Raw genomic sequence first — 11596 nt, forward strand, 5'->3', positions numbered from 1 at the left:
TCATACAGGGACCTAACAGTCCGTATCAAAGGGCCCGGTACCCCATACTCCCAGAGTACCCCCCACAGGGCCCCCCGAGGGACGCGGTCGAACGCCTTCTCCAAGTCCACAAAGCACATGTAGACTGGTTGGGCAAACTCCCACGCACCCTCCAGGACCCTGCTGAGAGTGTAGAGCTGGTCCAGTGTTCCACGGCCAGGACGAAAACCGTATTGTTCCTCCTGAATCCGAGGTTCAACTATCCGACGGACCCTCCTCTCCAGAACCCCCGAATAGACCTTACCAGGGAGGCTTAAGAGCGTGATTCCCCTGTAGTTGGAACACACTCTACGGTCCCCCTTTTTGAATAGGGGGACCACCACCCCGGTCTGCCAATCCAGGGGAACTTCCCCTAATGTCCATGCAATATTGCAGAGTCACGTAAGTCAACACAACCCTACAACATCCAGAGCCTTAAGGAACTCTGGGCGAATCTCATCCACTCCTGGGGCCCTGCCACCGAGGAGCTTTTTAACCACCTCGGTGACCTCAGCACCAGAGATTGGAGGGCCCGACCCAGAGTCCCCAGGCTCCGCTTCCTCAGTGGAAGACATGCCGGTGGGATTGAGGAGGTCTTCAAAGTATTCCGCCCACCGACCCACAACATCCCGAGTTGAGGTCAGCAGCACACCACTCCCACTATAAACAGTGTTGGTGGCGTACCGCTTTCCCCCCCGAGACGCCGGATGGTGGACCAGAATCGTCTCGAAGCCATGCAGAAGTCGTTCTCCATGGCCTCTCCGAACTCCTCCCATGCCCGAGTTTTTGCCTCAGCAACCACCCGAGCCGCATGTCGCTTGGACTGCCGGTACCCATCAGCTGCTTCCGGGGTCCGACAGGCCAAAAAGGCCCGATAGGACTCCTTCTTCAGCCTGACAGCATCCCTCACCGACGGTGTCCACCATCGGGTTCGAGGGTTGCCGCCGCGACAGGCACCGACAACCTTGCTGCCGCAGCTCTGGTAAGCCACCTCGACAATAGAGGCACGAAACATGATCCACTTAGACTCAATGTCCCCCACCTCCCTCGGAACATGTTCAAAGTTCTCCCGGAGGTGGGAGTTGAAACTCCGTCTCACAGGAGACTCTGCCAGACGTTCCCAGCAAACCCTCACAATACGTTTGGGTCTGCCAGGTCTGACCGGCATCCTCCCCCACCATCAGAGCCAACTCACCACCAGGTAGTGATCAGTTGACAGCTCTGCCCCTCTCGTCACCCGAGTGTCCAAGACATGTGGCCGCAGATCAGATGAGACGATGACAAAGTCGATCATCGAACTGCGGCCTAGGGTGTCCTGGTGCCAAGAGCACATATGGACACCCTTGTGCTTGAACAAGGTGTTCGTTATTGACAATCCATGACGAGCACAGAAGTCCAACAACAGAACACCACTCTGGTTCAGATCAGGGGGGCCGTTCCTCCCAACCACACCCCTCCAGGTCTCACTGTCATTGCCCACATGAGCATTGAAGTCCCCCAGCAGAACAAGGGAGTCCCCAGAAGGTGCACTTTCCAGTACCCCCTCCAAGGACTCCAGAAAGGGTGGATAATCTGAACTGCCGTTTGGTGCATAAGCACAAACGACAGTCAGAACCCATCCCCCCACATGTAGCCGGAGGGAGGCCACCCTCTCATTCACCGGGGTGAACCCCAATATACAGGCACCAAGTTGGGGGGCAATAAGTACGCCCACGCCTGCTCGGTGCCTCTCACCAGGGGCAACTCCAGAGTGGAAGAGTGTCCAGCCCCTCTCAAGGAAACTGGTTCCAGAGCCCGAGCCATGCGTAGAGGTGAGTCCGACTATTTCTAGCCGGAACCTCTCAGCCTCACACACCAGCTCAGGCTCCTTCCCCACCAGTGAGGTGACATTCCATGTCCCAATAGCCAGCTTCTGTAGCCGAGGATCAGACCGCCAGGGTCCCCGCCCTCGGCCACCACCCATCCCACATTGCACCCGACCCCTTTGGCCCCTCCCACAGGTGGTGAGCCCATGGGAAGGGGGACCCACGTCTCCTCTTCGGGCTGTGCCCGGCCGAGCTCCGTGGGTAAAAGCCCGTCCACCAGGCGTTCGCCCGCGTACCCCACCTCCAGGCCTGGCTCCAGAGTGGGGCCCCGGTGACCCACGTCCGGGCAAGGGAACACTAGGTCCATTTGTGTTTCTCATCATTGGGGTCTTTGGGCTGCACTTTGTCTGGTCCCTCACCTAGGACCTGTCTGCCATGGGTGACCCTACTAGGGGCATAAAGCCCCTGACAGCATAGCTCCTAGGATCATTGGGACACTCAAACCCCTCCACCACGGTAAGGTGGCGGCCCAGGGAGGGGGTGTAAATAAACATTTATTTTATATTTATATTTATAGGGTGGCTGTGACTGAGTGGTTAGAGCAGTCATCCTCCAATGCAAGAGTTGGGGGTTCAAATCCACCAGCAGTCACATGCCGAAGTGTCCATGGGCAAGACACTGAACCCCTCATCGCCTCCGATGTGTGTCCCATCGGTGAATGAATGTGATCTAAAGCTCTGATTAGTCTCTTTAGAATGATTTGTTCAATTAGCTTTGTAGAGATCAAGTAGAGTGCTGTATGAATGGGTAAATGAGGAAACAGATTGTAGTGTAAAGCGCTTTGTGTATCTTGATTAGATAGAAAGGCGCTATATAAGTACAGTCCATTTACCATTTATTTGCCTTTAAATATGGACAAATACCTCATGTCTTGAGTTTAAATAAATTTAAATTTAAAAATCCTGGCTGATAATGTGATCAGCTGAATGGTCGCCTCTTTTCGTCTTTTCTTGTGATGTTTGTGTCACATAGGTGTCACCTACAAAAGTAGGAGTGTGCCTCGCGTTTCCACTTTTGAATTTCTTTTCTGGGTGGATGAAAGGATAGAGAAGAGATGAATGAATGCATGAATTGTAAAGCAAATTAAATCACTGAATGTATTGCTTTTGTTCTAAGTTAACAATATGTTCATGTTTATTTACTTTTTAATTTATTTGCTATATATGTTCAAATTAGATTGTTGTAAATTACATATTTTGTTTAATAAACAAATTGTTACTGCTGACTTCTATTTCTTGCATTATCATGAGTCAATCTTTATGGTGGCCATCTAAGGTGCACATGGAGCTGGTGGCCCTGCTCGAGGGGCCAGAGTGGGACATATGAGGGGGGAGGCAGGTGTGGGTGCTTCACATTTCCTATCGACATTTTGTTGTCAGTCCATTGAACCAGTGACCTTTGCTCGCCTTCTCCAACCTCTGTGCCACCATCCATCCATCCATCCATCCATTATCTTTACCCGCTTATTCCATTTTGGGTCACGGGGGTCGCTGGTGCCCATGTCCAGCAATCACTGTGCGAGGGGCGGGGTACACACTGGACGGGTCGCAAGTCCATCACAGGGCCACATAGAGACAAATGAGACAAACAATCATTCACACCTAGGGACAATTTAGAGTTACCAGTCAGTCTAACATGCATGTTTTTGGACTGTGGGAGGAAACCGGAGCACCCGGAGAAAACCCACGCATGCACAGAGAGAACATGCAAACTCCACCCAGAGAGGCCCCTGGACCGGGGTTTGAACCAAGGACCTGCTCGCTGAGAGGCAGCAGCTCTACCAGTTACCCTCTCTGTGCCACCACTCCCTTAAATGTTTGTAAATGTATCTTAACTGATCCAATTATAATATTTAAATTATTATAGTTAAAAAGTTTAATATTTTTATATTGAGAATAAAAAAATTACAGGTCACAAAAAACGTTAAAAAAAATGGCATAAATAAAATTGTTATTTGTGCTTTTATTTGCGTGTTTCTGGTGTGGGAACAGAAGTACTTCCGGTTTTTGACCCGGAAAAGATCAGACACGCACTGGTGGCAGCCATAGATATCATATATTGTGTTTATATCTATGGTGGCAGCCATAGAGGTGGCAGCAGTGTGTAGCTAAACATTGAGATTACCATATTACGGACATGAACCGTCATGAGTCAGGAGAATGGACAAGAGAGTAACATGTTAGAGGCTTTTTTTCAACCCAACAATGAATTATTTGGATTTGTACCGTTTCATTCTTCCTATAGCAGCTGAAGATGGTCAATATTGGTAGCTTAGCATGCTATCAAAGTGATGATAGTAAGTGGCTTTTTGAACGTTTAGTGTTTTTTCTTTAATTTCTAAAGCCGATGAAAACCCACATTACTACTCTTTAATTTTAAATCTGTTATCTGTTATTTCACACGTGATTTATTACCATTTACTTTAGTATTTAGCTCATTTCACTTATGGAGCCAGATGGACAAAAGTCTAAAAAAGTTCAATCTGGTCCTCTGCACATTCAAAAAACAAAACAAAGCAAAACGACAACAAAAATATGTAGAAACGTTTCGTCTTTCATCCGAAAGACTTCCTCAGTCTGAGGTGCTGAGCTGAATACAGCACCTCAGACTGAGGAAGTATTTCGGATGAAAGACGAAACGTTTCTACATTTTTGTGTTGTTTTGCTTTGTTTTGTTTTTTGAATGTCCAGAGGACCAGATTTAATTTTTTTTAGATTTTTCTACCTGGATTATTGAGCATGCATCAGGATAAGTACAAAAGTAATAACAGACGTGACAAGTTGTTAAAAGATTTATCATTAAACATTTAACACGAAGTCTGAATAACAAAATCTGAATGAGTAATTTTAGTAAAAAAATGCGGAACGCCGATTTTTGTCGTTGAAGGATTATAAAAGTGAATGTTTGTTTTTTTATGAAATTAATGTTTTTCTGGACTGTAACTGGACAGGGGCTGCCCGAAAACCTTAATCTATTTTTGTGTAGAATATTCAAGTGGATATGTTACGTTGTGTACAAGAACAGAGGTGTTTTTTTGTTTTTTTTGTCTTGCCTGAGGCAGCGCTGAGTGACATATCCAGGCAAGAGAAAAAAATGAATTTTATCCACCACCAGGTGTAATGGAGGTGCCAGGGGGTGGCCAGTGGTGGCTATGGCCACCACAGATTAATGGTCACTGTAGCCACCTCAGTCATTTGAGGAAACTATACATTGAGGCAATATAAAAACTAGAACACATAGTTAGTGGTGGTTAGTAAAGAGCTTAATGTAACACTAGCACCACCAGCTGGTAAGGCGCGTTGACATTAATGATCCGCCCACTAAAGGTTAACTATACGCCCACTAAAGGGGAACTATGGGCACTGTGGAGACAGAAATAAACCGGTCCCACCGGAACCGGCCTAAATAAGCCCCAATAGGGTCCTACAGGAACCGGACCTGTGGATAAGAGGCTATAGTTACCTCAAATGGTAGGGGTGATTGGTTCACTCACAAACTGTGTGTATGTGTGTGTGTGTGTGTGTGTGTCCGTCCTTTCTTTAACTAGGCAAATCCCATTGAGATCACAGATCTCTTGTAAAGGAGGCATGGGTCCGAAGGCAGCGCATGTTTTTGGATTGTGGAAGGATATGGAGTACCCAGAGAAAACCGATGCAAGCACAAGGATAACATGCAAACTCCACACAGAAAGACCCCAGGTCTAAACCAGGGATTGAACCCAGGACCTTTTTGCTGTGAGGCAACAGTGCTAACCACTAATCCATCATGCTACCCAAAAGATAAAAAGACTGATGCATACACACATATGCATGCTTCTTTTGAGACATTTGTTGTTGCTTGCATATTTATACATAGTATGATAAGTCTTGTAGTTAATGTTGTTTTATTAAGGTTGTTAATTGATTTTAGTCATCTAACTTTAACTATATTTTTGCAGGAATGGTGGCACAAAGATTGGAGAATGTGAGCCTGTGATTGGAAGGTCACCAGTTTGGATCGTCTGACCGTTACAAGAAAATGTGGGTAGGACATGTAAAGCATCACCATCTGCCTACACTCTCATTGGCCTACTTTGGGCCTTTGAGCAAGGCCTCCAACCCCCACATCTGCTACCCAGGCACCCTAGATGGCAGGCCCCAGCTCCACATGTGGATTATGGTGGCTTGGTGGTCAGTGGTTGCGCCTAGGCATATAAACAATTGCAACAAAAGTCTTTGTGCAAGTTAGCTTGCTGTCATAACCCCTAAAAAAGAAGCCATCATAAAAATAAATATATATATATTTACTTCTAAAGAAGTAGTGTGGTATCATAGTGTGTTATTATTATGGTAAATGCTGGTGTACAGAGGTCAGTGTTCAGATTCACACCCTCACTGTCTGCTCTGTAAGTGCTCTGTTCCAGCTCAAGAACTACAGACCAACAGACACTTGAAGTAGATGTTAAAGCTTAGTTATGAGTTTCTAATTGCAGGTGGTGCTCTGTAGGTGATGTATTTCTCTAATAGTGTTTATTGTTCAAAATTCGTCTTTATATACTTAATAGTATTTACTAAAAATATGCTAGCTCCTACATCTCACCAGTATAACTGGTGAGCCCTTATAATATCTCCAGTAAGAGTGAAGCAGTGAACCCTGTTTACTAAGAGCAACAACACAAGTGATGTATGTGTGAATGGAAGGGTAATATTGTCCTTAATGTACATGCGTTTCAGTGGTTCCTGCACGTGTTCAACAGATGGTACTGATTAAAGAACAAGCTCCTGAAGAATGGAGGCCTGGTGTGGACCAGACAAACCCAGAACCCCTCAACATAAAAGAGGAAGAGGAGGAACCTTGGACCACTCTGAAGGGAGATCAACTCAATGAAAAGGAGGAGGCTGATGACACCAGCTCTTCTGTTACTTTAGTATCTTTGAAGAGTGAAGATGATGAGGAGAAGCTTCTGTTCTCAAAGCTTTATCAGTATCAAATAGAGGACAGTGACCTACTAGCCAGCAGCTCAGCTTGTCAGATGGAAGCAGCAGTCGATGGAGAGGACTGTGAAGGAACACAAACTAGCAGGAACACAGATGTAAATACTCACAAAGACAGTTCCAGCTCTTCAGAGACTGAACTCAGTGAGGAGTATGAAGAAGACGAGGATGTAAACAATCTTGACTCTCGGCTAAAGAACGTGTCAGACTCTGGGTCAGAAAATGAAGACAGTGACAAAGAGTGGAAGGAGATCAGGGCTCCAGAGTCAGATGTAAATGCTGTCAACAAATATTTGAGCTGCTCTGAGTGTGGTAAGCAGTATGTCCACCACCTGTCTCTTCAGAGACACATGACATGTCATCCAGGAGTAAGGTCTTCAAGCTGTTGGGATAATAGGAAACACGTTGGAGTGAAAAACGCTTTAGAGTCACACAGGATGGTTCAGACAAAAGGAAAGTCAAAAGAATGTAATGAATGCCATAAACGATTTACCAGTATAAAAGATTTAAGCATACACTCAAGAATCCACCCAGAATACAAGCCATTTCCTTGTGATGTCTGTGGACTAAGGTTTAGCCGAAAGTCATCATTACACACACACACAAGAGTCCACACAGGAGAGAAACCATTTACTTGTGATGTTTGTGGTCAAAGGTTTAGCCACAAGCCGAGTTTAACTAGACACATGAGAATCCACTCTGGAGACAAGCTGTTTGCTTGTGACGTTTGTGGACAAAACTTTAGGCAGACCTCTCATTTAAATACCCACCTAAGAGTCCACACAGGAGACAAACCATTTGCTTGTAATGTTTGTGGACAACGATTTAGCCATAAGACATCTTTAAACACACATGCAAGAGTCCACACAGGAGACAAACCATTTCCTTGTGCTGTTTGTGGGCAAAGATATAGTCGAAAGACATCTCTTAACACACACATGAGAATTCACACAGGAGACAAACCGTATCCTTGTCGCGCTTGTGGGCGAAGATTTAGACGAAATGCCTCATTAAATTTACACATGAGAGTCCACACTGGAGATAAACCATTTGCCTGTGATGTTTGTGGACTAAGATTTAGTCATAAGTCATCTTTCAACATGCACGCAAGAGTCCACACTAGAGACAAACCATTTCCTTGTTCACTTTGTGGTCACAGATTTAGCCGCAAAACAAATTTAAATGCACACATGAGATTTCACACTGGAGTCAAACCATTCCCATGTGATATTTGTGGACAAAGCTTTCGGCAAATGTCACATTTAAAGTCACACATTAGAATCCACACAGGAGACAAACCATTTCCTTGTGATGTTTGTGGACAAAGATTTTGCCGTAAGTCTTTATTACATACACACATGAGAGTCCACACAGAAGAGAAAACAGTTTTACTATAAATATTAAAATTATGACCTACAAGGTCACACAGTAGAATAATATTGTAATTTTATTTACATGGTTTATTATTAAATAGTTTGTGTTGTGTGAATGTTAGTGCTTATTTACCAGAGTTACTGTCCAGTTCGTACATTATGTGTTCTAAGTGGTGTGTATTCTCTATTATTTTTATCTTCATTTCTAATTTTTCTGTGTTGATCTAGACCTGTGTTTTATTTTCAGTTTTTATTTACGTTTCTTTTTTTTAAATTCTTTTTTACATTAGAATTTAAAATGTAAGTCCAGTATATTATATTTACACATTTAAGTTATTTTTAGTTTGACTCCAGTTTGTTTTTATTGAAGTGACAAAATATTTGTCATTAATTAATAATGATTAATTATAATAAATTATATTTATTTAATATTATATATTTACTTATTGCCAGAAGAAGGGAACTGCAAATGAAAGAGTGAGGCTGTGCAATGGAAACATCTTTAAGCAGCTCTCTGTCACGTGTTTGAGACATTCTGTCATTGATAGGTTACAACACGATAAATAATATTCATTAATCTTAAATAAATGAACCCTTATTGTTCACTGTTATTTTCAGAGTTCTTTTGTATTTCGTTAATGAAACTGAACTGTAAGAAAGCCATTAATGTAAAATAAATAAAAACACCTGTAAATAACTTGCTTATTATTGTATCACTCCAGTATTATTAAATTCACAATCATGTCCTTAGATGAGGACAGGAGCAGGAAGACAGAACATCACTTGTGGATGCCACTCAGTTGCCTTCGACTCCCGTACTCCTCAACTTGTGAAGAGCAGGTGAGTTCTCACTGATGCTCCTGCTAGAGCTGGTTAAACGTGTTTCCATGGCACAGCCTCACTTCCATCTGCAGTTTCACTCTTCTGACAGCTAGGGATGAAGTTAGGAAGCCAAGTAAGTTCAAACTCCCTTCATGTCAGGCGTAAGGGTGCAGTGTACAGACCTAGGGAGTGCACTGGGGAGGAGTGAATGGGATTATTTTGTAGGGATTATATTGTATTTTTTGTTGTTTTTGTTTAAGTATGTTTTTAAACATATGTATGACTCCTCTGTACCCACGGGTTCCTATTTGTATGTATAAAAGGAAACAGACTTTAATAAAAAGACGGTGATAAAAAAAAATTATAACCGCCTTCTTCCACCTGCATAATATCACTAAAATTAGAAACATCTTAATTAAAAATGATGCAGAAGAACTGGTTCATGCATTTGTCACGTCTAGATTGGACTTTTGCAATGGTTTATCTGGGTGTCCAAATAGTTCTTTAAAATGTCTTCAGTTGATCCAAAATGTTGCTGCCAGAGTCTTAACTGGAGTTGGGAGAAATATCTTTTCAGTTTTAGCTTCTCTCCACTGGCTCCCTGTTAAGTCCAGAATTGATTTCAAAATTTTACTTCTAAGCTAAAAAAAAAAAGCTCTCAACAACCTAGTCCCATCTTATATTCGAGAACTTATTATTCCATATTTTCCTAAAAGAGCACTGTTCTGTCAGACTGCAGGTTTACTCGTGGTCCCTAGAGTTTCCAAAAGCAGAATGGGAGGAAGATCTTTCAGTTATCAGGTTCCTCTCTTGTGGAACCAACTTCCAGTTTCTGTCTGTAAGTCTGACACATTGTCCAGTTTTAAGACTGGGCTTAAGACTTTCCTTTTTGATAAATCCTATAGTTAGGGTTGGCTTGTTATGCTGCTATAGACTTAGACTACTGGAGGATAAATTGACCTTATTTCCGTAAATGAATTGTTTCAATTGAATACTATTCATTTGATACTATTTCTATCTTAACGTGATTCTTGAGCAGACGTGTATCTGTTCCTGTCAAACCCAGTCGGTCAAAGCAGATGGCCGCTTGTCCTAAGCCTGGTTCTGCTGGAGGTTTCTTCCTCATGAGGGAGTTTTTCCTTTCCACCGTCGCCTTCATGCTTGCTCGAGATGAGAGTTCTGCGATGAAGTTAAATTCAAAGCAATCTGCTCCTCAGATAAATAATGTTAAATTATTATTTTTATATATGAATGTTTCTGTTCAGTGCCCTGAGATGACTTCTGTTGTGACTTGGTGCTGTATAAATAAACTGAATTGAAATTCTGTTTTTCTTCTTAAAAGCATAGAAGAAAAGGTAAACATAAGACTGTAGCTGACTGAGTCCAAGGACAGTGAATGTGTGAACACATCAGACATTATACAAGTTAAAAGTAACGTTAAAGAAAAAAGTTCATTTTGAGTCAGCTCAGAGGTCATAGTTAGGGAAGCACATCTTCATGCTACAATACTGTATAACTCATTGTTCTTTTTGCATTTTTAAACATCTCATGATTGCAGTTACACCCATGCACTTTCCTCTCTTCAGATTGATAAGTTCTGTAAATAACATTGTAAATTAAAAATGCAAAAATGCAAGGGACCAACAAGTTTTATAGCCAAAACAACTTTCTATTGTTGTTCTTTTTCAGCTTATGCAAGTGTCTCTCTTGCGTGGACGTCTTGCTGTCTATCGTCCTTCATCCAGTCCGGTTCCATGTCCACTCTTGCAATTATGGGACAATGTTTGGATTTACTTCCGAGTCCCACCTCTCTTAAACACACTGACTTTTCCGCAGTGATCTTACAACTGTGTCCTGTCAGAGTATGTGATAAAACACTAAAATAATTGTGATCTAAAACTGTAAAAATCTGTTAATTTGATAAAATGTTATATTTTTACTGTATTGCTCACTAACCTGTCATTATTAGTTTGTACATAGTGGTGTTGACTGTCGATGTAAAATTTGTTTTAGCACTTTTTTAGTATATGATAATTATAAAACAAAGATTTTTCCAAAAAAGATTTTACTGAGTAGTTGTGTTTTATCAAAGCAGGAAAATACATGTTGTGTGGTTCGCAGTATTAATTTTTTTTCCATCATCTTCTTTTGGCTTTTCCCTCTTCAGGGGTCTCCACAGAGAGTCATCCATCCCACTCTGTCATCTGCATCCTCTGTCCTCATTGCAACTACCTCCATGATCTCTCTAACTGCATCCATATACCTCCTCTTTGGCTTTTTCCTGGCAGATGCATTTCTAACATCCGACTTGTTCAAATTGTGTTTAATTGTCATATGCAAGGTTAACACAGGGTTAACTGCACAATTAAATGTTTAGGATGAGAAGAACCGATTTGACTTGCTAAAAAAAAAAATCAAAGAACAAACAAGAAATACTAAAAGCATGCAATAAGTGTACACTTAAAAAAGTACCAAAAAGTGAAAAAATAATTAAATAGTTACAATGTCCTAAAAGAGTGATAGTAAGCAACAACTTGGTAGAATA

At 42.4% G+C, this 11596-nt stretch overlaps 1 protein-coding gene across 1 annotated transcript; it reads left to right on the top strand.

Annotated features, from left to right (window-relative positions):
• Window positions 1-6618: 6618 nt before the first annotated feature.
• Window positions 6619-8151, top strand: LOC119422482 (zinc finger protein 664-like; the record flags this gene model as incomplete). The annotated part of the gene is made up of 2 exons (XM_037689856.1): window positions 6619-7128; window positions 7471-8151. Coding segments are annotated over exons 1-2 (1191 nt in total), but the record flags the coding sequence as incomplete, so codon positions are not given.
• Between the last annotated feature and the right edge of the window lie 3445 nt (window positions 8152-11596).

The sequence above is a fragment of the Nematolebias whitei genome, chromosome 16 (assembly GCF_014905685.2).
Source record: "Nematolebias whitei isolate Nwh7 chromosome 16, NemWhi1, whole genome shotgun sequence".
Classification (NCBI taxonomy): domain Eukaryota; kingdom Metazoa; phylum Chordata; class Actinopteri; order Cyprinodontiformes; family Rivulidae; genus Nematolebias; species Nematolebias whitei.